The 27847-nt window shown below is 29.7% G+C and overlaps 5 protein-coding genes across 10 annotated transcripts; 3 read left to right on the top strand and 2 right to left on the bottom strand.

The window, feature by feature from the left end:
* Positions 1-1117: 1117 nt before the first annotated feature.
* Positions 1118-7112, bottom strand: LOC122525930 (protein spaetzle 5-like). Its single transcript, XM_043648972.1, has 7 exons — positions 7029-7112; positions 5038-5192; positions 2171-2260; positions 1924-2079; positions 1683-1844; positions 1373-1618; positions 1118-1295 (listed from the first exon to the last, which is right to left on the bottom strand). Exons 1-7 carry the CDS (start codon positions 7110-7112, stop codon positions 1118-1120), a joined length of 1071 nt encoding a protein of 356 aa, XP_043504907.1.
* A 511-nt stretch (positions 7113-7623) lies between these two features.
* Positions 7624-27572, bottom strand: LOC122524331 (geranylgeranyl transferase type-2 subunit beta). 5 transcript variants are annotated; one of them, XM_043646518.1, is made up of 9 exons: positions 27385-27572; positions 9947-10161; positions 9538-9592; positions 9349-9442; positions 9166-9270; positions 8639-8995; positions 8383-8527; positions 8126-8301; positions 7624-8046 (listed from the first exon to the last, which is right to left on the bottom strand). In XM_043646518.1, exons 4-9 carry the CDS (start codon positions 9355-9357, stop codon positions 7834-7836), a joined length of 1005 nt encoding a protein of 334 aa, XP_043502453.1. In that variant the 5' UTR covers positions 9358-9442; positions 9538-9592; positions 9947-10161; positions 27385-27572; the 3' UTR covers positions 7624-7833. The 5 variants fall into 5 exon arrangements, with proteins under 5 accessions (XP_043502453.1, XP_043502461.1, XP_043502479.1 ...); XM_043646526.1 differs by lacking the exon at positions 27385-27572 and having other exon boundaries at positions 9538-9565; positions 9947-10213; XM_043646544.1 differs by lacking the exons at positions 9538-9592; positions 27385-27572 and having other exon boundaries at positions 9947-10213.
* Positions 10092-13274, top strand: LOC122524317 (WD repeat-containing protein 43-like). 2 transcript variants are annotated; one of them, XM_043646496.1, is made up of 8 exons: positions 10092-10200; positions 10275-10528; positions 10854-11351; positions 11444-11891; positions 11968-12277; positions 12359-12603; positions 12708-12874; positions 12945-13274. In XM_043646496.1, exons 2-7 carry the CDS (start codon positions 10334-10336, stop codon positions 12854-12856), a joined length of 1845 nt encoding a protein of 614 aa, XP_043502431.1. In that variant the 5' UTR covers positions 10092-10200; positions 10275-10333; the 3' UTR covers positions 12857-12874; positions 12945-13274. The 2 variants fall into 2 exon arrangements, with proteins under 2 accessions (XP_043502431.1, XP_043502426.1); XM_043646491.1 differs by having other exon boundaries at positions 12708-13274.
* Positions 15535-18388, top strand: LOC122524313 (arylphorin subunit alpha). The gene is made up of 6 exons (XM_043646480.1): positions 15535-15988; positions 16139-16469; positions 16554-16966; positions 17043-17359; positions 17433-17785; positions 17885-18388. The coding sequence occupies exons 1-6, from the start codon at positions 15767-15769 to the stop codon at positions 18292-18294; spliced, it is 2046 nt and encodes a 681-aa protein (XP_043502415.1). The 5' UTR covers positions 15535-15766; the 3' UTR covers positions 18295-18388.
* LOC122525928 (arylphorin subunit alpha-like) lies at positions 20808-27129 on the top strand. The gene is made up of 10 exons (XM_043648971.1): positions 20808-21546; positions 21629-21945; positions 22026-22378; positions 22462-22868; positions 24315-24548; positions 24755-25091; positions 25295-25704; positions 25804-26120; positions 26207-26559; positions 26623-27129. Exons 1-10 carry the CDS (start codon positions 20836-20838, stop codon positions 27018-27020), a joined length of 3837 nt encoding a protein of 1278 aa, XP_043504906.1. The 5' UTR covers positions 20808-20835; the 3' UTR covers positions 27021-27129.
* Positions 27573-27847: the final 275 nt, after the last annotated feature.

Here is a 27847-nt window from a genome sequence, read left to right as displayed (position 1 = left end):
GACCTGCTGTGGTTCTCCTTTTTCATCTAACTTTACGTTTTCTTTATCCAATCGATAAAACCGAATCCCTTATTTTTACATCAATGATCTCATTTCCGCGTTTCAGTGATAATCAACACCGGATAAACGATAATAACAGTGCAAACCAAAATTAATTAAAGTATTAAGTAGATTTTGTATTTATTAAATAAATAAAGATATATTTATAACAAGACGCAGAGAGCAAGAGAAACAATCCTAATGAATAAGATACTTAGGCTTTTTACGATGTTTTTCGTTTAGAATTAAAGTTCAATAAGAAACTACGTGATTTTTCTATACATCAATACGTTTTTCTTTTAATTTGTTCTTTATTTTTTTTTTTTTTTTTTTTTAATTCTGGTTACTAAAGCCGATAAGATTGAATTCTACTATTACTTACTTATTAACAAGAAAAGGAATTGGTTACTAAACTAGGAATACTTTGTAATCCGTCGTTGATAAGTAGAAAACTACTATTATTGATCATCAATGAGGTAGGATTTGATATTACCGTTCGTCAGAAAGGTAAGTTTCATCTCTTTCATTGCAAACAAAACAAAATGTTTATTATCATCTACAGTGAGGTATTGACAAGTCTACTAATAACGAGGTCAAAAAATAGACGGTTGTCAAAAATTAGAATAGTTTCTTTTCAATTTTATCTTTTGTTAAACAGGTTCAAAGTTTCATCCCTACTTTTCAACTGCCACACCCTTACCCCTTCTCTTTCCAATTTTGTATCTTTCTCACTCGATGATTTTTTATTCAAATTTTCTAAAGTCCAACGAAAGATGCAACTTTCGATTTTTAAAAATCTTACTTTCATTTACCATTTATCGACTCGCAATAAATTATTATTTTCAATATACGAGTTCCAGGATTATTTATTGTATCCGGAGACAAACTTATTGCATCATAATTAATTAATTAGACTTTAGAACCCAACCTTACAACAACACTTTATTATATTCTTATAACTTCTTACCTTATCATACCAATATGAAAATTTACGATGATACGAACTCTTCTCACTTTCCTAAACGCTACTATAATTTTCTTTTTGTTCTTTTTAAATATTATTAATAATTACGTTATATTATGATTCGCCGTTGAATTTAATCTGACACGAACAACCATGCGGGAACCAAAAAACATCGGTGTAAAGTCGATTGCCGGTACCTTCTAAGGCAACCAATCTCTTTTGCACGAATTGTTGTTCACATGTACTCGTGTATCCAAGAGGAACAGAGCATATACCATTACATGTTTTTGACCTATGAAAATGAATTCGAAGTCATTGCTAGTAAAATATTGCTAGAAAAAAAAATTCAATTGAAAAAAATCTACTTACAAACATTTTTCACTTTTGACTAACTGCGAGTACTTCTCGTTTTGTTCTAAAATATTAACAACGTACATCCAGTTACCCCGATTGTTAAGTGCAGCCCTTGGTGCGATGTACTGAGCTTCGGTTGGACAAAGAGTAATAGTATCGATATCTGTTTGCCTCTTTCTTCGTTTTGTTTTCAAATTTACAAACTGCAAAAGCGGATTCTCGTTGAACGTTCGTGGTGTCACTTTATTGCTACGTGCATACCTAAATCGATATACAAACTGGTAATCAATTTTCGAGAAATATTAACGCATTCAAAATATCTTACCCGTTGTTCATCCACCAAGTTTGATCTTGCTTGAATGAATTTAAAGATGGCGTTGGAGAAAATACAGGCAATTCTGAATGCTGTTGTGGATGATACTTTGATAAAGATCCAGCGTCCAACAATGGATTTCTCTCAGGTCTCGGTGGTGTTACATATTTGTATCTGATTTAATATCATTTCGTTACGACACTCGACATGTGATTAATAGATAAAACAAAAAACATGCAATAATTATATTTACCCATTGTGATGAGTATTATTAAACAAAGACCCGTATATTACAGTTGGTTGTCTATTAACTGGACGATGAATCGGTAAAATGGGCAAAGACTGTGAATATAAGGTAGGAGCATCCTGTCGTGGATACTCATAGCCTTGATGATAATCATGCGATGGGCTGATATGATTATTTCTTTCATTAAATGAATAGGTCTGTTCGCAATACTTTTCTTTTATTAACATTATCTAAATATCTTTTAAAAACAAACCTGTAAGCGTTCAAATTTTCATTAGACTCATCCCTCAACGCCGTACTGAAGTCAAAGCTACACTTATCGATGAGGAATTTTATGAGTTGTCTGTAACATAAAATAACAAAAAAAAAAAAAATAAAGAATAAAAATAAAAGCGCGTAGAAACCGCGACAACGCGAACTAGATGAAATTAATGAAATTTTCTCTTAAGTCTCCCGTTTGGTGTCGTTTCGTCAAAATTTGATCGTTACGGCGTCACTCGTGAAATTTCGCGAGAAGAAAATATTTAAGAATACAAACAATGTTTTATAAAGCTCGTAAAAGATTAAAGATCACGTTGTCGACACTGCTATCTCACGTGTATGCTAATTTCAAATTCTAATCGTTAGCGCATAAAACAAAAAATAAAAAAAAAGAAAAGAAATGTTTACACGAGTTCCATATTACAAACATCTATCTAATAGACTTTCAAAACAAACGGGTCAGGAAGTTGACGATTTCTTTCTGTCATTTTTATTGTCGAAGAAAATAAATGTCAACGGTAAGAAAGTTGATGGATGGGGGGGAGAGGGGAGAGGGTTGTTGATGGTTGTGAATTAGAGGACAAATTCGTAATTTTATCTACGCGCAAGACGAATTTAACATGTCGAAGATGTATGCTGTACGTACATAGATCTTTAAACTTTCTCCGTAGCCGAGAAACATCGGTTAAAGGTGTTTCCGATGTTTAATTCATAGCCGGCAGCTATAATGTATTTCTTTTCTTTTTTTTTTTTCTTTCATTCGTGACCGTTATACAACCTCGAGTATTCTTCGACTACGATTAACTGTAATCTAGAATAATTTTTATCTCTTGTCTTGTGTCTTGTCTCTCATTCTCTTTCTCTTTCTCTCTCTCGCACTCGCTTTTTCTCGATTCTAACGTCTTTCTAATAATATCGTTTTAATCTTCCTAATATCTTCGAATGAATCTTTCAAATTCGCGAAATTCATGAATTCGTCAGTCAATTAATATCCTAGAAATTTGTTGATATTTCTCGATTCGAATACTTCTATCTATTCGAGCTAAAAATATTCAACTCGTTCATTACACCGTTAAAGTATGATTACCGTATCTTTTATTTAAGAATATAGATAAATTTTTATTTATTTATTCCCATGAAAGTAAGAAAGAGGTCGACCGGACTTACGCGCTTCTCCGAAGTAATAAGAAAGCATTGCCTTTCACTATGAATCGATCTAAGAATAGTGACCATTATTCTAAGTCGTAAAATAATCATAAGTCGTAAAAAAGTGGGAGTGAAAACAAAAAATATTGAAGTGAAAAAAAAGAAAAATAGAACTACCGATAACGCAGCTAGATTTTTATAGATTATGTATAATTACTTGGAAACAATAATAAAATTTTATATAGTACGACAAGTAATTATGAAACGGATACATTATTATCGAACGAGCTGCTTGATGAATTTATTAAATGACATTTTTTTTAATTCAATTAGAAATGCTAATCAATTATCTGTTTAACAATCTGTTACGACGTGAAATATATTACTTAATTGAATAATCAATGTATTATATACGAACTAGTTAATAATGTAACTGAAATAACTGCATAGAAAAAAATCGTATTGTATTCAATTAGAAAAGTATGAGAGAAAGAGAAAGAGAGTGTTAAAAAATGAAGAAACTATACTTTCAAAGACTGTGTAATTGTAGACACGGTTACTCAAACTATCATAAACTTTTTCCCAACCAGCTTGCTCCTATCCGTTTGGCGCGTGAGATAATAATATTAGCTATCCCTAGCAATACATCTTGAATGTAATAGTTGAAAGCAGGACATGTTCTGTCATATCTATGTATGGTACAAAACATCCTGAGAAATTTCGTTATGAAATTCCTTATCGTTTTCTATCTTCGTCCATTCTTGTTGGATCTTTTACAAACTTATTTTCATTTACGATATTATTTTAAACACAAATTAATATCTATTTATACGGAAGATATATAATATAAAACGAATAAAATCAAATATTTTTAAATACAAAATAAAGAAATCATTTCAACTTCCCATTGATAAAATACAATTGATTCCTTTAAAATCGAAATATTATATATCGCATAATTTATATTATAAAATAAACAAAATTAAATATGAAAAATTAATCGATATTACAGTAAATGTGTATAAGGAGGTGTCATTTTGAAAAAAAAATAATCATTTTCGTAAGAGGTCCGATAATTATCTTGACAGGTGTCTTGCATGACTACCGCATCAAGGCCATGGTCATAGTCTGATGATCGTACAACAAAACTCACGGATAATATTGTGTTGTAATTTTATTATCATTGTTTCGTATCTTTCACTTCGTTTCATTTTACATAACAGTTACACGATTTTATACGATTCTAATTGGATTTTTGTCTCTCTCTCTCTCTCTTTCTCTTTCACTCTTTTCGTCTATTATAATGAGAATTTCGGTAAAGGAATGAAAAGATAAAAGAAAAAAGGTAAATACATAAATAAAATTAAATTGAAGAATATCGAATTATGGAACCGTTTCTTCCATGACTTTCCCTTCGGGGAGGAATATTTGACACGCACGGAAATCATTCGTATGCCACGCGAGTTTCGGAAACGTTCGTAAGAATTTCAATACCTGGAAGCGGGCCTGACTTAAATTTTTTTCCTATTTATTTCCTTTTCCCTTCTTTTTTTTTCGGTAATAGCATTAAACGGAAACAAGGCAACGTTTCATTCGTACAATTTTAACAAAAGTCAACGGTAATATTACATCCGCGAATACATTATCATTTTAATTTTTTATTACGAATTTCAAACGAAACACTTATATTTAAATTTACACTTTTATACTTACTGAGGATAATGATCCAAAGATTCACAAAACGTTTGACCAGGTTTAGCACATCCTGGGGTATGTCCTGGAGGTGCTGGAACGAAGGGTTCATATTGTGGTCGTCCAGGACAACCGTATTCCGTACAAGGTTCACCTCGTGTTCCCGCTAAAAATATCTTACGATATTTTTTTATTTTTTTGCATTTATTACAATGAAATTAAATCATATATTAAATATAAATAATATGTTATGATATTAATAGAAATGGAAATTATTAGACATAATTGTTACAATATTAATGCAATAATATACGAAATGAGACTGTTGAAAAGCATATAAAAATTATATTTTCGAATTAACGCACTATTTCTTTATTTTATTTTATTACGTTTAGTATATTTTTGTTTTGTTTTTTTTTTTTTAATTCTTCATCTCGTTCATTTGCTTTAAATCGATAGAATTAATTATATATGTACGTATACATGAATTAACATTAACATAAAAGAAATTTCGAGACGGCAAAGAAAATTGATAAGACTCATTCTTCCTGTCGATTCGAAAGTATTGTATTATACATTGATTTTAAAAGTGTCTTTTGTCGTTCACGAGGTCGTTCCACATTCACGAAACCAAGAGTGACTCAACCCGGATTCGTAGAACTAAACTCGTTCGAATCTATCGTTTTAATGGTTGCCACAGTAGACATAAATTACAAACTCATACATAATAATTACGATGTTAATAGCATTATAATTCTTTTGCAAAGCGAGCTTGTTCCAGTTAAAGATAAAAACAGCACGTGCAAGGCATTAGAGAATAAAAATAACAAAAAATACAATAGGAAGAATGAAACGTTGTAACGATGAACAATAGAGTTAGTGATCGATGTATATATTCTTCTATTAAGGATTATTATGTTTCCCCATTGAATTTGATTAAGCGGAAATATACTTTTAATCGCAATTAATTTTTCTTTCTTTTTTTTTTGTAATTAATAGAATAAAGTTCTGATGTAACATTTTTATACAAAAGGAATGAATTCGTATTACGTTAATGATCTTTCTTTTCCTTGACTCATCGCATGACATCGTCAAAGCTATTAACAAGTTGTCGATCGTCGAATGAACGCTTAGAAAACAAGTAATGAAAAATTATTATAATTATGAGCCGTTCTCTTGTGCGAAGCAAAATATACGATAAATTATATTAGCAACTAACTCGTAATGGTTAATATTGATCGATAGAATACAAACGTTAATATAGACAATTTATAGTTAGTCATAAATAATATAATTATTTAATGAATGAATAAAATCTTTTAAAATACTTACAAATAGAAATAGTTGTGTTAAAGTAATTCTCGTCTTTCGATCCATTATTATTTCTTCAAATTTATTCGTTCTTTTCACGTCTTATAAACGTGTCAATCGAATTATAATTTTAACGATTTTTTCTTAACGATCATTTATTATATAAATATATATACACATATACATATATATATATAATATATTCAATTATTATTACGAATCACATAGAATAATCAAAATCAACGTTCACGTTTTCGTCGTAGGTAACAACACCGTTGTTATCGCTAAATAATTGCATCAAACGAAACGCACGTGTTTTACGGCTGAAATCGATGAACTATAATTTGTTAAAGACAATTTACAAGATTGTTAAGCAGTTAACAACACGATTACGAGTAACGTTTTTAAAAGGGAATCACTTAGCCGAAATAACGAATAAATATTTGCACCGTTTGAAGAACGGTCCATCCAGAACGGAAGACTATAATATAATAATTGATAACGTATTGATGAGATGTTAACGTCGAAATAATTGTTAATATTGAAAGAATAATATTATCTTTGATATGATACCAATACGATTTCGATAAAACGTTCAATGACCCGTTGTCAATATCGATTAACAATAAGTGTATAAAGTTTTCTATGTTGAGTAGTTTCTTGGTTCGGGGCCTGACGCGTTTTGTCCCGCTTCATTTTACGCGGGCCGGTCTTAGGCCGGTTAAAGTCAGTATGTCCACGCACATAGGTTTACTCATAGTCGAAGGTGGGGTAAATACGGACATGTATACTTTCACTACAGTCAGGAACGTGGACCAATTGAGTATATCATATGACTCACAATACTTATTACAGATTCATTAGATTTTCCTCTTTATTTCTTATCTTATTAACATCCTAATTAAAAGATATTTATTTATTCATTTTATTCATTAATTTGTTTAATTTATCTCTCGAGTGTAAACAAAATGCTTCTTCTTCGAGTCCAGTAGAATTAACAATTTGTTTGTTAAAAGTACATTCTGAAGATATTAAAATTAAATAATAGACGAGTAAGGACATCTGTGAGACTCCTATAAAATAACTTTATGTGAAACAGGATAAAGTTAAAGTAGGGAATTGAGTAATGTCCTGATAAATATTTGATTGGAATTATATATTATTTAGATTTTCTAAAAATTAAGTAATTTCTCTTTTATAAATCATTTTTCTAGAAAAATGTTTATTATTGCGGTAAACTTATTAATAATATATTAATTATAATATAGACAGATACAAATATCAATTTTATTTTGATTTGTATTGTTCTATTAATAATCTGATGTCATTTTATTTTCCCTGGAATATTTGGTTGTTCAAGCAAAAACCAAATAAAAATAATTGTTTACTCATAAAAATATCTTTCACCTCTTAAATTGTGATAGATAATGTGAATAAAATACTCGTGAATTTTGCATAACTGCAATTCGTTTTTTAAATCGTGCTTGTATGTGTATATATATTAAATCATGTTTCCACTTGTGCTGGTGCCAATCCTAAACGATCTACTACATATTGCGGTAAACAAAAAGTTGGATTAACTTCTTTCAATGGATAATCAGTATGTAGTAACGATAACGCGGTAAGTCCGAATAAAGTGTGAAAAGGATCAGGAACATTGCCAGGTCTATCGCCAAAGCCTCCAGTTTCGGTATCTTGACACGACAAAATATAATCTATCTGTTGTATAAGAAATGAAGATATTTGTATAACATTTCGTTTTAATTAATGATACCATTTTATAATAATAATTACTTACTAAACACTTTTTATTTATCCAATGAAGACGATTTAAAATTGTCAGCGTTGAGAGAACCCACCAAGAATAACATACATCTGGTAATTTTTCTGGTCTACCATTTAGACCACCCGATGGAAGTTGTCTTTCACACAACCACCAACCTAAACGATCTGCATCTACTAAGTGTAAATGTCCTAAATATAAAAAAATAACTTGTATATAGAAAATTCTATGTATATAAATATGTTTATTTATAGCATTATAATATGCATTACCCGTTATTGATAATAGCCCTACACAGCAATAAACTAAACCAGCATGACTTTCAGAACCAGGTTTAGAACCAAACCCTCCATCAAAGTTCATACACTTCATTACAAACTCTACTGCCTTGTCCACATTTATAGCATCTAAACGATTCTAAAATTAAAAGTTATATATTTTGTATATAAATGTATTGAAAAAACCCAATTTCTAATTTAACTTTATAACTAACTTAACTTTCAAGTTACATATTTAAATATTTCTTACCAACAGTGATAAAGTAGCAATTGCACAAAAAGAAAATCTAGTATCTATTTCACCCCAGATATCGCCAGTGAAACTACCATCCGGTTGTTGCCTTTCTTTAACGTATTTAACAATTTTTTCTGTATCAATTACATCTAATGCATCATAAAGGCATAATATTTGAACTGCGCTTAGTGTGTAAAGTAAATGTGGATCATGATTTATGCTAGCAGAAATCCCACCACTATCGCTTTGACATTGTTTGATAAATTCTAACATTTCCTCTTTATTGGTCTCATCAAGCTTTCCCATTAAATCTAATGCAGTAAGGCCCCAATAAAATCCAGAAATTCTTATATGTTCCGTCATACAGTAATGCTAAAAGTTAACACAAGAGTTTAACTAATTTAATCCTAAATTAATCTTAATTGTCAAATTAATGTATGAAACTTTCAGATCAAAATTTCAGTCACTATAGCTATTTATCTTAAATTGTCTACACAGTGGAAAATCCTAAGTACTTAGAACTAAATTTAAATAATACTTACATATTCTTCTTTATTGTTTCCAAATGCAATGAGATACTTAGCATGTTTTTCTAATAGTAATTCTGGGACAACAGGTGGTAGTTCAATATCATGTGTCAAAATCGGCTAGAAAAAAATATTAAATTACATTAATATAGAAATATAGATGCATACGTATAAACAAAATATAACAAATCTACAAACCATTTTCATATTATATTTGGTATATTATAAGTGATTTCGATGATATATTTTAATATTTAAGGCTTTTCCTTAAACAATCTCTCCCAATAGTACACTGTAAAAAAGCAAATGAACGATTCTATCAGAAATAATATTATATAAACTCTACTAAAAATGGACACGTATTAAAATAAAAAAAAACTATCTTACCATTTATATGAGGTGTGTCTCAAGTTGTCTTGTAATATAAATAATATGCTAGATACTAATTAGGGGTTATAATATATTAAAAATATCAAGAAATTTATAATCAATCTTATTAAAATAACTACAATGAGTATGACATCAAGAAGGTAAACCGGTTAATGAAAATAAGAGTATAAGGATGTCAGAAACAGATAAAATCATGAATAAACATATTTAATAAGATTATATTGAAACTATAATTATTACAAAGAAATAATAAATATTGTTTAAGTAAAAGACACAGTCACTTCATTTAACGAAAATAATGATCTAAAGTTTTCACGTGTATGTGACAGAACGTTCTTCTTTTCTTAACTTTTTTAATAAGTATTAAGGTAAGTTTCTGATAAATCTGGACAAGTTATACAGTTACTAGAAAACGATTGGAGCGTCCACACCGGCGATTTTAGGAACTAAAATTTAAGCTTTTCATCATAACAGCCATAAGGTATTCTTTCTATGTGATTCCATGGTTGTCAGCCCATGTGGCTTTTTTCTTCGACTTTAATCAACCTCTTTGCTTTCAATAGCCTTCATTATTGGATGGTCGTATCTCAACTTTTGCTGAATCTCAGTTTCAAATATTAACTGGAAAAAATATTTCTCTCTTGTGCTCAGTTAACAAAGGTAGATATTAATATCAGGATATTTCTAATGAACCCAATATGCATACTGATATTTAAAATTAAACTTATTTACAGTTACACGTTAGGACTATTTCACATATATAGAATTAGGGGGTACAGTAATAGTGATCAGAATGGCGTACAGCGCTTGTAACGCATTTTCTCAAGACGGACAATATTTCGCTCATTGTGGAATTGATGGAAAACTGAAAATTTGGGAAACAGCAACGAATAGACTCAAGCAAGAATACATACCTAATCTACATCTTAATTCACCGTGCAGTGTATTATGCTGGATTTCTGTAAATATTCAGGCGACAAATGCAGCGGTATGCCATGTGCTTTTTATTATTTATCTATTCTCAATTATGTTAATATAAATGTTAATTTTGAATTACCGTTTGTTTTCTATTATTATTGGTTATTAATTATTTATCTTACAATTATGTATAGAATTTCCATTGTTTCCTAATTATAAAACTAATAGATATTTTTAATAAAATGACTTTAGGTTATAGTAGATCTAATGTGAATATCTATTGAAGTACATATTTTTTCATTAATATAATTTAAATATTGATAAAAGTGTATTTTATTATATCAAACTATATTATAATTATATTATTATTCATTAATATATTAATATTCTTCTAGTCATTGCCATGGAAAAAACGCAAGAGGAAGGGGATTGTGGAAGAGGTGGAACAAAAAGCAATTATTGTTATGGGATCTGCAAATGGAATGATCACTTTATATGATGTCGCAGCTGCTGCTGTTTGTGGTCAATTAGAAAATGGTCATTCTTCGTGTGTAACAGCTTTGACTTGGTCCGTAAATAATGGTTTATTCACAGTTGCGGATGATCATTATATAATTGAATGGAATATGAAAGAAAGCGGTATTAAATCTAAGTGGAAATCTGGTAAAGCAAAAGTTACAGCCTTAGAAGTAACACAAGACGGAAAATTCATAATTTCTGCTGAAAGAATAATCAAATGGTGGAATTTGTCTACGAAGCAAGTTATTCGGACTTTTACTGGACATGCTGGACAAGTTACTTCTTTAAATGCAATAACAGTGAACCAAGATACCAGTTATTTAATTAGTGGAGCCAGCGACGATAGATATTTGAGTATATGGGCTCTTGATGAGGTATATTATACAACATATAGAACTATCATTTGTATTTTTAACTAATGAAATGTGACATCCATTTTTAATGATACTATTTTGAATTTGATTAGACGAAGAATGATAAGTGTTCTGCTGCTTCATTAACTATGCAAGATGAAGCTATGTCTGTTTCTGTACATGTGAATGAGGAGGATTCTCAAATGGTGGTATTGGCCGTTACTAGATCAGGACAAGCACATATTTTTAAATACCAACCAAATGGACGTTCCAAGCCACTGAAACCAACGCTGACAATTGCAGTTGCATCTGATGGAAATCAAAAAGATACTGTACAGCAGATTCCTATTTTTATGGCGAAATTGGTAGAAAATGAAAAGTTATTATTAGCATATGGTTCTTACATAAATCTAACATTTGAAAAAATAACGCCAGACTATTCAGATAAAATACAGTATTTAATACGCTCTGAAATAAAAAAGACAAAAGAAAGGAAAGAAGAATCAATTACAAAAGTAAAAGCCGTTATTACGGAGAATGATGTTGCATATCTTGCTCCTGGTTGGTAATATATAAATTTGTTTATTAAAATTTCATTATTTTTTATTAGCTAATTAAATGTTATTGTTACTTTTAGGAGCAGGAAATACAACAACTAAAAGAAATAGGACCAGTTCGGCGGGTTCTCAATTACCTTTAAGAGATAGATTAGAAAATCTTAGTTTTAATGTTGAAACTAATTCTACAGGTAAGACTCCTTTGAAAGGAGCTAATATGATACAGTTGCTAATGCAAGGTCTAAACAGTAAAGATAGGACCATTCTAAATAGTGTATTATATACGAAAAATGAAAGTACAATTAGAAATACTATTGCCAGATTGCCCGTCCAGGCAATAACACCTTTGCTGAAAGAATTATGTTCCATGTTACACGGCAAAACTTATCCGTAAGATATTCTTTTTTCAGTAATTAATTATTTTGTTAATTATTAAGTATTTTAGTTATTCATAAAATAATATTTTTCTAGGAGTAAAATAGCTACTATGTGGTTACATATATTGGTGACAACACATGCAGCACATCTTTTATCGCATCCAGATATCGGAGAATCACTTAGTCCTATCTTAAGCTTGATTGATGCGAAGTTAATGCTATTAACTGAAATATCAAAATTACGAGGACGGGTTTCACTTGTGACAGGACAAATATCCGGGAGCAAAGAAGAACAAGACAGTATGATGGATGATACTTTACTTTTCTATCAGGATGCAGGTAAGAATTTATGATTAACATCTTATATTTATATTATTTTAATTTTTTAGAAAACGTACTTCATACTTTATATACACTTTTTAATTCAATTTTTGTTCATATAGATTCATCTGATGAAGGTCCTGCCATAGAAGACGCCGATTTAGAAAGCGAATCAGATGAGAATTGGGAGGAAAATTCGGATCAAGAAGAACAAAATGAAAATGACAGTAAAAGTATTATATTTAAAGAGGAAGATGATATGAGCAGTTGAATTTTGTTTCTTACCTCTGTACGATTGTGTGTTATAAATGCTAAAAGTTCAATATCAGTACAGATTTTCATATAAAATTTATTTCTAGAATTGAGTTCCTGAGAAGTGTAAATAGCAAATACAAAATCTATTGGATATAAAACCTTTAAGTGGATTGCATTTTCAATCTTTTAACATCTCCATATTTAATTCAGAAATATTTAAAAGTGATCGTGCAATCTGCTGAGGGATTATGCCAAAGAGTTATTCATAATATTTATGAATGGACTTATTGTAAAGACTGATATAAGGCACACACACACATAGCTACATTTAATTTGGTTCTTAATTAGAAATGACTTATTCGTACTCTTTTTATATATCTGTTAAATATATAGCAAGCATAAGGTGTACATAATAAAGAGATATTTATTCATCATTTCCGTTTTTCCTTTTTTGTTTTTCTTTATTTTTACGTTAACCCAAATTTTGTTAACGTGTGAAAAATAAGATAAAAACGGCAATAATTTTTGAACTTTAATTTATAAACTGATTGCACGATTTCTATTTGTTATATGAATATTACAAAATATCTAACTGTATTAAACCCCCACTATACACTTTTACAACCCAACTGTATTTGAACTGAAAAATAGTCAGTTTTTTAGTTCAAATAAAACAAAATAAATCGTTGAAACTTTCCGTTGTTCAACAGTTCAAAATAACATTTTATTCAATATCATTAAATATTATATAGCATTCGGTATTGAAAGAATTATTTGTATTCGATTTGATAATGAAGAAAATACAATATGGATAATATAACTACTATGAGAAGTTTTCATTATGTAATGACTAACTTTGCTAATCTTCTGATTACATTAAAACAAAAAATCGGTAAATTACGAACCAAAATTTGCGAAGATATAAATAACTTCAAAAAAGATGATAATGGAAAGAATCAACATATTGTAACCTCGAATACAGAAACTCAAGCTAATTTCAAATCTCAAATATATCAAACGATACTCGATTTGAAAAAACAATTAAATATATTAGAAAATACTTTTAACGTGAGTAATATTTTATTTCGATTTTATTTATATTTTAATTATAAGTATTAATTTATTACGTTCGCATAAAATAGTCGATAAAAATAATATCATATTTAATTGATGCTAATTTTTCACTAAAAGTATATTTGAAAAAAGATTATGGATACTTTTATGAATAAATTGTAATAATTATATCTTTTTAGGACTCATGGCTTCGTATTTTTCTTTATGTCAGTAATTATGTGTGTACAATTCCTCTAACCAATGAAGATCGCGAAGAAATAACACGAAATATTATTCAAATGCATAAAATAAATTTTCCCGAATATGATGATAATTATTTACGAGATAATGAAAAATACTTCCGAAAAGGTAACATTGTTTTCGATTTTACGAACCTTTATAATTTATCCAAAAATTTGCAATATAATTTTTTTACACCTTTCAATAAAATAATATTTAACGATAAGTTCCCTTCATTTTATTTGTAGAATATTCCGATTTACAAAAGAAGATTATATTTTCTAAAACGTTTCAAAGACAAAGAAAATTGTTAGAAGAAGAAGAAAAAGAGTATTGCTTGAATTAAAAACTACGAGAATGTACCATACATACCCTAAAAAATAATTTTTCCATATCTTATTTTTTTTATAATTAATTATCTTGTGAAACGACAAACATGCAATAAATCAAGCTATGATGTGTCAATTTAATCACTCATTATGATTTAAATGAGGGTTAATGAAGTGTAGATAGTTCCCTCTCCATCCGTTTCTTTCTCCCTTTTATTTTTCTTTTCATATAATTATAACGATTAATGATAAATGAAAGATTATAACACAATCAATTTTTTTCAAAAGATGTAAACAGGCATATGTATGTAAGACTTAAAAAAGATAATAAACGTTTATACTCGTATTTGTATAATATCAAGGCTAGAAAATATATTGCATAAATAATTTATATTTTTGATATTTTTGAACATATAATAATTTAGCATTTTCAAAAAAAATATTATTTTCTACACTCGAAACATGAAAAACTATCTCTAACTAAATAAAATTAATTATATACGAAATATATTAAATTCATTTTATTAAATTTTGGCTTGAAAAATAATTTATCGAACATGTAACAGAGATAAAATAACATCTGTGAAAAGGAAGAATTGAAAAAAGTGAACAAGAAGAGAATTCAATAATCAAAATTCGAAATAGTCTTTTTTCTCCGTAATTAACATTTTAGAATAATCTACTTAATTCTAGTAAATTTATTAGCGATGACTTTAAGAGAAATGGAATTTTTCTGTCTTTTGTAATCTCGTTTTTTATTTATAATGTATTGGATTCATTCTAACAATCTTATCTATAACAAATATCTTTTTAAATTTTTCTAGTTAATGAAATGAAACATTAGGATAATGCAAAATTCTTGATATATGAGATTTTACTATATAAATATATAATGTAATGAAATTTATAAAATTAATATGAAGTAAGAGAAAAAAAATCACGATATTTATCTAAAGATTTCCGAAAATATTTCAATCATAACAAAATATTTATCGTATAACGAGAAAATATTTATTTCGTCGAACTACGATCCATCATTTCAATTAAATAGACATTTTGTAATAACACAATAAAGTATTTTTTAACTGAAAAACACGTATTATTTGTTTTTGTAGTGTTGTTTAGCCATTAAACGATTGATTCAATCATTTTGACGAACGACGAACATTACAGGTCACAGGTTACAGTGATTACAACGAAAAACCACCGGTATAAAAGCGTGGTCTCGTATTCCGTTGAAGCATCGTTCTCCCTAACACAGTTGGGGTAAAGATCTTAGTCAAGAGGCTAAAAATTTTAGAAAGATGTTGCTGAAGGAAGTGCTCTTCCTAGTATTGGCGGCATTATGCCTGTCGAATGTCGTCAGTATTAAAAGTCACACTGCTGACATGGACTTCATCCACAAGCAAAAGAAGATTTTTGAATTGCTGTTCTACGTGAAACAAAACGTTCTAACCGACACCGAATTTTACACTGCTGGACGCAACTATGAAATCGAGAACAACGTGGATATGTACACAGACAAGGTGATAATTATCCATCATATTTCATTTTTTCGTGAACACCAGAAACACTAAGATCGATCGGATGTATATATCAAGCATTTCTAAAATCGATTTTATTTAACATTTATTATTTAAACATTTTTATGTTAATAAGATCATTTACGTTTGCAGAATATCGTGAAAGAATTTATGTATTATTACAAACATGGCATGCTTAGCCGTGATGCTGTTTTCTCAATATTCCAAGAAGAGCAACGCTACGAAGTGATCCTATTGTTCAAACTTTTCTACAGCGCTAAAGATTTCCAAACCTTCTACAAAACCGCAGCATGGGCACGTCTTAATTTGAATCCCGAAGTCTTCTCGTATGCTTTCTATGTTGCCATTTTCTATAGGCCCGACTGCAAATACATGTATCCCATACCACCCTATGAATCATTCCCTAACTATTTCTTCGACTCGAATGTCATCCAGGAAGCGCACCGCATCAAAATGACACACGGTACGGATACTGAATAATTCTTTTTAAATTACTGTTCGTTTTTAAAAAATCTCTTTTATTTCAACATTATTCGTCTATTTGCAGGTTTGACTCCTACTGGTAACATGGATCACACTGACACTTACATAATCTACAATAATTACACTGACAGATCATACTACGATGAAGATTATAAATTGGATTATTTCATGGAAGATTTTGGTTTGAACAGCTATTATTACTACTTCCGTCAGATTTTCCCATTCTGGATGAACAGCAAGGAATATAATATTCCTCAGGAATTCCGTGGTATTTTCTATCTGTATATCCATCAGCAACTGATCGCTCGTTATTATTTGGAACGTTTGTCAAATGGTTTGGGCGAGATCGAAGATTTTAACTTTGAGAAAGGATTCTATCCAGGATTCTACTCTTCCATAATGTTCAGTAACGGTGTTGTAATGCCTCAACGCAAGAGTTACTACAATATACCTTATTACAAAAACTATTACTTAAAGGTTAGTAGAATGCAATAGGAAAAGGAGTGTTAAAACAATAACGAATATACTTATTTTCATTTCAATTCTTTTATAGGACATTGATATCCTGGAACTTCGTTTTATAAACGCCATTGATTCCGGACTAGTTTTAGACCAAAGTGGCAAGTTCGTGAACATCTACACTCCTGAGGGTTTGAACATTCTCGGTAATCTGATCGAAGGTAATTCTGATACCTGTAACTCACGTTACTATAGAATGTATGAAAAGTTGGTAAGAAATGTTTTTGGATACGATTTCGACTATGCGGACAAAAACAAGTTCATACCAAGTGCTATGCAACTCTACAGCACTAACATGAGAGATCCTGCTTTCTATCGTCTCTTTAACAAAATCAGCAACTTTGTATACAGGTGAGCATCAAATAGACGAATCCCAATCGTGTTAGAATTTATAATCGAATTTAATTGATGTGTATCTTCACAGATACAAAGAAAATCTACCAGTCTACTCTCAAAACGAACTCAACTTTCCTGGTATCAAGATCGAATCCGTCAACATGGACAAACTCTGGACCTACTTTGACTATTGCGATGCAACAATCAATAATGCCGTCTTCTTTGATAGTTTCAAAGAAGGATTATCCCTGCGTATCAAGGCACGTCGTTATTGCCTAAATTACAAACCATTTACATATCGTGTAAACGTAAATTCCGATAAAGATACTAAGGCAATGGTTAAGATCTTCCTTGGACCTGCATTCGATAAGGGTGAAGATTTAAGTTACCTCCGTAAATACTATAAATACTTCGTAGAACTGGATCAATTCACTGTAACGCGTAAGTAAAAATATTTAATATTTCGGCAAACGTTTTTTTACACGTGAACACGACAACAATGGTACAATAATTGTTTCTCTTTATTTCTTCTTTTTGCAGTTAAGCCAGGTACAAACAATATTGAACGTAAGAGCAGTGAATCTGTTTACACGATGCCGGACATGATGTCCAGCGATTCGTTCTACAAGAAACTTCAGAAGGCTGCCAGTGGTAGCGAACCATTTACTTATTACGAAAAACTCTATGGGTTCCCTGAACGTCTAACTCTTCCCAAGGGTACACCCGAGGGTATGAAATACAAGATGTTCTTCTATCTGACTCCGTACGACGAATCGAAGGTGATGAAAATCGAATTACCAATCTTCGGAAAAATATACTACGATGGCAAACCATGCGGCTTCCCTCTTGACAGACCAATGTACACATGGAAATTCTTTACTCCCAACATGTACTTCAAGGACGTTTACATTTACAACACGAAGGATGTCGAAAAGTCCTCACACTATTGAGAGTTAACGACAGATAAATCAATGGTTGCGATTTCGTACCATGCGACTGTTAGTTTATAGAAAAATTTTGAAAATAAATGTTAAATAAATTAAATATTCTTAAATTATTATTTTATTATATAAATCCTATGATTTATCCTTACTAACAAATTATTTAAAAAATATATTTTATAGTCATAGATTATATTTTTTTAAAACAAGAATTGCCAACAAATCAATTGCGAAGCAATTTTTGATCGATCATAGCCGAAAAAATAATATTTCTACATGCAAATGCAACTTATTATTAAAAACAAAAGGTCGTGGTTCTTTTTTGAATGTCTTAAATGTAAAGATTTTAGTAGATAGATCACGATATATTTAAAAAAAATAGTCGATCATGTATATGGTGAAATTGGTCACCCCTGTTTAAGAGAGAGAGAGAGAGAGAGAGAGAGAGAGACATAACTTGATTTATTATTTAAATAATAGTAATAACAATATAATATAGATATAAACACTGTATTAATTATATTGTTATCAATGTTTAAACGTCTATTAATTATCTTTTTGTTAGATATTAGAATTTTAACGTTTTTAGTAAACATGCATTTTAAAAATTATCAGAATTAATTCAATAATATTATTAATATCTCCTAGAAATATTTATTTTAACAGAGAAAATAAAATTTAATTGATGAACATTAACTTTACCATATAAAAAATATATTATGTTATAAAAATATTATCAAAACGAATGCAATTAATAAAGTATAAATATTACGAGATAACTTCTCTCAGCGCATCATTTATATAATATTTCATTGACTTTTATATTATATAATAATAATATTATATAAGAGAGAGAGATATATACACGATGTAGTATAATACATGAGCAGATTGAAAAATTTTATGTTTAGCATAGAAACAATGTTTTTTCTCGATTAAACTCATTTTTATTTTTCGACATAGTCTTAAAATTTTTAAGCAAGAATAAATTCGAAACTTTTCAACCCACCCTCGTGTGTACTTTTTACAATAAATGCATTTATATATTATTATATGGTTATAATTTTATAAAATTAAAAGGAAAATATATTTATACGTGAAAACCATAACTTTCAGCAATATATCGATTATTTTATTTAACTATTTTACGTTTAAATTTAAAAACAAATTTATATTATTGCAACTGTTTTCCGATTAAAAATAATAACTTTTGATATAAAAGTCTTGATAATCTAACTTACGTCTCATTTAAACATCTTATTGGTAAGATAGCGGCAAACATTATAAGATAATATGTCAAAGAGGAAATATAAAAAAACAAATAAAAAGCAAAATAAGAAAAAGATAAGGATAAATATAAAGTGAATTATGTTATTAATCCACTTATATAACAGTATACTTACAAATGCATCAAGATAGCATATCAAATTAGATTCGATGTTATATTTTATTCACTTTTTATTTTACTTTTTAATATAAATGTAATATATTTTTATATTGTTTTTTAATTTTCAATTCATTATGCTATCAAATTTAATCAATACATCATCATATTATACTCCATTTAAAGTATTTTAAAATCATTGTTGACTGTATATTTAATAATAGTAGATTTATAATATAGAAACATAATTCTTCTATATTTTTAACAGTAAAACGAATATTTTTATTAAATTTGTTTTTTACTTTGATAAAATATAATATTCCCTCTCAACGTACAAATCGATAAGATCAACTTGGATTTTGATACACTTTCAGGAGTATTTCACAAGAAATAAAACCGAATTAATGAGATAATCTGAGTATCAAGAGGTCTCGGTTATATTTTATGTCAAAGGGTAATTAAGATTATACTACTGTTTAACTCAACGTATTCCTATTTTTTCTTTCTTTAATTTTGGTAATCCAAAGTAAAAAATCGTTTATTTTATGTAACCATCGGGATTATTTTTAATAAATATCACCTAATCATCTGCTCATGTATTTTGTCTTAATCCAAAGTCAGGGGGTTGTCAACAGGTCAAAACTGATATTAAACATAATGTAGGGTATATAAGAGACAATTAACAGCAGTGGATTACGTTTCATCTTCGACAAGGAATCAAGAACGGATCGTACTTACGGCTTCAGAAAAGAAATTTCAATAGGGTAAGAGGGAAAGGTGATAAGAAAATGAAGGTAGCATTACTATTTTTGGGAGCGTTTTGCTTGGCAAGCGCTAGCCAAATTAATACCGCCGACAAACCGTATTTAATGAAACAAAAAAGTATCTACGAATTATTTTGGCACGTCGATCAACCAACGAATTATCACTCGGAACTCTACCAAACGGCTCGCTCGTACAACATTGCAGATCACGTTGACTCCTACACAGACAAGGTAATTCTATCTTTGAAATATTTAGCAACGAGAAGATTTTATTACTATGTTTAAAAATATTCGAAAAGAAATATTATTTCCTTAGCTGTCTGTTAACATCTTAAACTGATTTTTATTGTTTATTTTTTAAAGACTGTAGTAGAAGAATTTCTTCAACGTTGGAATCATGGAATGCTACCACGAGGAAGAGTCTTCTCTATCATGTATCCTCAACTTCACGAGGAAGCTGTTAGCTTCTTCAACCTCTTATATACTGCTAAAGACTTTGAAACCTTCTATAACACTGCAGTATGGGGACGATTCAATGTGAACGAACAAATGTACGTTTACGCTCTTAACGTTGCTGTTCTCCATCGTAGCGATACCAAATATATGCGTGTTCCACCTATTTACGAAGTTATGCCACACTTATTCTACAACTCAGATGTCTTACAAAAAGTATACCATCTTGGAGTGGGCGAAACAAGTGTAAAGAAAACTCTAGCTGGTGTAGAATATCACGTGATTCCAGCTAACTACACTGGTTGGTATCTTCAAAGAGATAATGTACCAGAACAAAAGTTGAGCTATTTCAACGAAGATGTTGGTCTTGGAGAATACTATTTCATGATTAATCACGAATTCCCTTACTGGATGAACAGTGTTCAATACAAATTACCTACTAACGTTCGAGGTGAAATGTACTTACAAGGACATAAACAATTACTAGTCCGTTACTATTTGGAAAGATTGTCAAATGACATGGGTGAAGTTGAATATGTTGATTACCACAAACCAATTACTACTGGATACTACCCAACAATGCACTACAGCAATGGATTTCCATACCCTCAGCGTGAAACTGATGCTGTGGTACCACTTAACAAGCATCAATATGTACAGGTTCGTGAAAACATCATTACTGCATAAAGTAACAAATTTACTTAATTATTTTACTTACACAATTAAATTTTCAAATTTCTAGAAAGCTCAACAGGTTGAAACCCGTATTGCCAATGCCATTGATTCTGGCTATGTCGAAGATGTTAACGGTCAACGTGTAAATATCTATACTCAGAAAGGTCTTAATATTCTTGGTAACATCATCCAAGGAAACGCTGATACAGTAAATCCAAAATACTACGGACATTACGACTTACTTAATAGAAAAATCTTTGGATTCAGTTTGGAACCAGCTTCTAAATACCAAATTACACCTAGTGCATTAGAATTCTACAGTTCTAGTACAAGAGATCCAGTCTTCTACAGCATGTACAAGAACATCGTCAATTACTACTTAAAGTTCGTATTTGAATAATACGTTACGATAAATAATAATTTTATATATAACATGATATATTAATGAGAATTGTTTGTTTTAGCTACAAGAAGAACATGCCTAGTTATACACAAGAAGAACTTGCTTTCCCTGGTGTCAAAGTTGATTATGTTGCTGTAGACAAATTGATGACGTTCTTTGACCATTACGAATCCTTACTCAGCAATGCCGTTTCGGTAAAAAATCATAAAGAAGCTCAATCCACGTTGATCAAGGCACGTCAATATCGCCTCAATCATAAGCCTTTCACTTATCATATCACTGTAAACAGCGACACTAGAGTAAAAGCTGTAGTACGTATATTCCTTGGACCCAAATATAATGTACATGGTCAAGAATTAGACATCAGCGAAAATTACATGAACTTTGTCCAATTGGACCAATGGATGGTTGATCGTAAGTATAGTTCTTATCGTTCGATCTTGAATTTAATTTCTTAAAGTAGCAAAATATCAATACCATTTCTATTTGAATTACAGTTAAAGTTGGTACCAATAAGATTGAACGCAACAGTCATGAATCATCCTACGTTGTCCCTGATCAAGTTTCCAGTGATGTTTTCTACAAGAAAATACTTAAGGCCATCGAAGGCACGGAGACTTACACCTACTCCACGAAACTTTATGGATTCCCAGATCGCCTAATGCTTCCTAAGGGCAAGAAAGAAGGCATGCCATTCAAACTCTTTGTACATGTCGCTCCTTATAATGAAAGCGAATCCCAACCAGTTGAATCACCAATCTGGGGAACTTATACCATGGATGGACGTCCGATGGGTTATCCACTTGACAAACCAGTTAAAGCATACAACTTTAATTTACCTAATCTTTACTTCAAAGATGTTGTTATCTTCCATAAGCAACTTGAAGAATTGAATGCTACCGTTTAAAACATTCTTAAACTTGTTTGAATGTTTTATAAAATAATACATAAAAGAGAATCAAAGAAAAAGACTGCAGAGTTAATCGCTAAAAGCACATCAAATATTTATCTTCGTTAACATTTTATACAGAACATCAAAACGTTTTAAATAAAATGTTTGACTTGTAATTGACACCTACAATTTCTTGAAAATATTCTTTTTTTTACCTCTATACTAATCCTATTAAATAATAAATCAGAAGACAATTTAAAGTATACATAGCTCGTTAGCAGATTGAGAAAAAACCGGATCCATAGAAGATGCGAGGTCATAATTAGCAAGAAGTTCACGCAAATGATTAAACATAAGTCAAGCTTTTATCGGAACTTGACGAATGAAGACGCGATAACGGTGGTAGGTATGTCATTATTCCGTACAATTGTATTCGATTTTTTTATTATTGAGAATAAATACGCTGATAAAACTATAGCAAGCTCAGTTAATTACATATTTTAATGATTTATTTTTCAAGCCCAGATGTTCCATCAATCTATCCCTTGTTTTGTCCTTTTCATTGATTCTTCCGTCACAAATCATATTAATCGTATAATAGCGTAAACTATAATTACATAACTAATAATAACTTTAACAATGATTTCGTATTTATGTTAAATAATAATCTGTCTATAAAAAATATTAAGCGATATAATGTGATTATTAATGTTTTCCAACTTATAAAGATCAATTTTTAAGATAGATTTGCAAAATATAAATTACAAGATTAAACTTATGTCAGAAGTCAATTGGATATCAGCATACTTTTCTTGATAATATATTCACGTGTTCGGATTAATCTTCATTTAATGAAGATCCAATGCATAAATTAAATGTAGATTATCTTTTTTTTATCATTAAAGATGGTTACGTTTATAGATTTATTTTCTATGTATTTATTTTATATGTATATTCCGCTTTTGGGTAATTACGAAATCGTTTAAACAACTTAAAATTTAAAAGTTAATAATAAAAAAACATTAAATTAATAAGTGCCTGTACTTATTTTATTTTTATTTTATTTATAGGTGACTTTATGAGAAATTTTTTTTTTCTAAATTTAACAATACTAGTTCAAAAGATATGATTTTTTAATATAAATATTATTCCTCAATTTTTACTTAAAAAATAACATAAGAAGAGCAAACTAGTATTAGTTTAATAGATAATTCGCGATAGTATGCAAAAAAAAGGTATAAATAATTGCACCATTAACAAATCTCAGCTGGAGTAATCACTGGTAAACATGATTGTTAATACCCTGTATCATTTTTGTGCGTTTTTCTTTGCGAAATATATGAGTCGCCCTTATGACCTGAGCCATGTTGATTAGGAAGTGATGATACTATAAATATGGTTGGATTCTGTTGTTGTGCATAGAATTGGTGGAGGAAAGACACCCGGTTACTCTGACAGTCTGTTAAACTAATCATGTACAGGAACTTGGTAGTTCTGGCCGTCCTGGCCTTCTGCCTTGTCTCTGCTGAATATTACACCGTTCAAACGGCTGACAAAGTGTTTTTATTAAAACAAAAGAAGATATACAATCTCTTGTATCACGTTTCCCAACCAGACATCGTCAATCCTGATTTATATACCGAGGGTAAACAATATAGTATTGAAGCCAACATCGATTCCTATACCAATCAAGTATGTAATTAATTCTAAAAATAAGATCATATTTAAACTATATCTTGTTTATTATGGAATCCAAATAATCATGTGTAACTGTGAAGTTTTTAATCTAACGTATTATAAATATAAAGCTAAATAATTGGTAATAAATTAATAATTTTACAACAATATGAATTTATTGATTATATATAATAATGAGTATAATTATGAAATATTTTCAGGATGCTGTGAAAGAATTCCTATATCTATACAAGCATGGAATGTTACCACGTAACAGTGTTTTCTCAATCTATTATCCTAAAATCCTAAAAGAATCGATAGCTTTGTTCCATATGTTTTATTATGCCAAAGATTTTGATGTTTTCTACAAAACAGCATTATGGGCTCGTATTTATATGAATGAAGGACAATTCATTTTTGCTTTTTTCAATGCTGTCGTTCAACGTCCAGATACTATGTATATTCAACTTCCACCTATCTATGAGCTTTATCCGTATGGATTTTTCAATTCTGAAGTTCTTCAGAAGGCAAATCACGCAAAGATCTTTGGTAAACTAGGTAAGAAAAACAGATCTTCAAAATTACGTTATTTAGAATTTTGCAGAAAAACTGGTTTTGTTAAAAAATACAAAATAACATAAAAAGCTTATTATTATGTAGATAATAATAAATTTCAAATATGATTAAATTTACACAAGCTTTTATATAAAATTCATAATTTATTGTCAGTAAAGAATATATTTTTATTATTAATATTCCAGATTCGCAAAAGTCAGCTGGATATGACACATACATTATTCCAGCTAACTATTCTGGCTGGTATATAAACCACGAATATGATCATGAGAGACAATTAAATTACTTCACTGAAGATATTGGCTTGAACTTGTATTACTTCTACTTCAGATATCAATACCCCTTCTGGATGAAAGGCGAAGAATTTAAATTCCCGAAATATCGTGGAGAAGAATACTTATACGGACACAAACAACTTATGACACGTTACCACTTGGAACGTTTATCAAATGGTCTTGAGAAGGTAGAAGATTTTGACTGGTCCAAAAAATTCTATCCTGGATATTATCCAACCATGAATTATCACAATGGGTTGCCATTTGTACAACGTCCATGCTTCAGTATATTCCCATATTACAAATACAAATATATCAGGGTATCTATCATTCAATTTATACAAAATATACTATTTCTAAGTAATTGTATTTGTACAATAGATTAAAATTTAGATGGATCATTTTCCTATTATTTTCAGGATGTAAACGAGATGGAATCGCGTATCACTGGTGCCATCGATTCTGGTCTTGTCATGGATAAAAATGCCACATTGATCAATATTCATACTCCAGATGGTATTAATATTCTTGGAAATATAATTGAAGGTAATGTGGATTCATATAACTATGATTTCTACGGAAGCTTAGACTATTATGCTAGAAAGATTCTTGGATATAATATGGAACCCGCAACACCATACCAAATTACACCAAGTGCTCTTGAACATTATTCAACATCTTTAAGAGATCCAGCTTTTTATCGGCTCTACAAGAGGATAATCTATTATTACTACAGGTATTGTTTGTTAATAAGTGTGTCACATCACATTACATCACATTCATTATTTATGTTCACAAAATTATTTTAATTGATTTTAATAGATACAAAGTACGTCAGGAGCCTTATACCAAGGATATGGTTGTTTTCCCAAGTCTCAAAGTTGAATCCTTTGCTGTGGACAAACTGACAACTTACTTCGATCAATTTGATACATCCCTTAACAACGGTTTGGTAGTTGAGAGCCAAAAAGAAGCTGAGAGCTACATTATCAAAGCAAGACAATATCGTCTCAATCACAAACCATTTAATTTGCATATAACCATTAATTCTGAAAAAAGCACTAAAGTAGCTATTCGCATTTTCCTCGGACCCAAATACGACGCACTTCATAGATTACTTAACTTTGAAGAGAACTTCAAATATTTCTATCAAATTGATAACTGGATACTTGATTGTAAGTATTACAATTTATACTAATTCTATTTTGTTTTTACTAATACGATAATTATTTCTACAGTAAATGCCGGTATGAACAAAATCGAACGGAGCAGCAAAGACTTTTATTTCTTATCTCCTGATCCGGAACCTAGTGAAGTTTTCTATAAGAAGATCGAAAAGGCTTTGGATGGTTCCGAAACCTTTAAATACAACGAAAGACTTTATGGATTCCCAGAGAGGTTGCTTCTTCCTAAGGGTAGACCAGAAGGTTTTCCATTACGTATGTTTATCTATGTCAGCCCAGTATTAGATGAACCTAAAATATACTCGTCTCGAGTTTTCGGTAATTACAAATTTGACGATAAACCTGCTGGATTCCCCTTGGATAAACCAACCATTAATTTCCACTACGATGGATCTAATATGTTAATGAAAGATATTTTCATTTTCCACAAGGATGAAACTGAACAGTTTTAACGACATAATTATTTGATTTACCATTTACGTAATTCATTACAAAAATGTTAATTTTTATTAGTGCATTTAATATATATGCATAATAAATAATTTCATTTTTCACGCTAAATAAAATCTTATTTTATGAATGTGAAAAAATAATTTGTTTGAATTTATACACCTTATCATTTAAACAATTTTAAAAACATGTGTAATGTTATAATATTATTATAGTATATATATAGAGTATAAATTTTATTAATATACGAATTTTATTAATATTCTAGCTTAGATAAAAGTATAACATTAGAAAAAAGTAATTATTTAAATACGAAATCATGGAACAACTAATTTACATCCTAATGTATAGGTTATATATACATACTTTTAATCCGCTCGTTTATCTTGAATATGTATTAATTAGAGATGGCCATAAAGTTTTTCTTTTTTCCTGTTGCATCTTAAAACACATGTAATAAAGTTATTAGATAAAGTTTTTGTAAATTGTTTGCCATGATGGTAATCTTCTAGGAACTTTTAGTGTATCGATTTAATTTATCACGAGAGTCATCAAGACAGAAAGGAAAGCGTTTAAAACAACGCGACAAGGAAGCCCTCTAGATTCCCTTATGTAGCGCGAAATTCAAATTCATTCACAGATATTTTATAAAATAAGGAAAAAAGATTTTTCTTATTCTAATATCTAACCTGAACTAACATTGAACTTATTATCGAGTAATTATAATATCAAATCTAGTTTCTAACATTTAATATAAGATTTGCTTGTTAATTTTATTAAAATGAATCTCTTCAGAAAACATCTAACAAATAAAGTGAATCACTGCGCC

This window comes from Polistes fuscatus, unplaced genomic scaffold (assembly GCF_010416935.1).
Source record: "Polistes fuscatus isolate 324 unplaced genomic scaffold, CU_Pfus_HIC Scaffold10, whole genome shotgun sequence".
NCBI lineage: Eukaryota > Metazoa > Arthropoda > Insecta > Hymenoptera > Vespidae > Polistes > Polistes fuscatus.
Note: the sequence above shows the minus strand (reverse complement) of the source record. Positions and strands in the feature narration are given on the sequence as shown.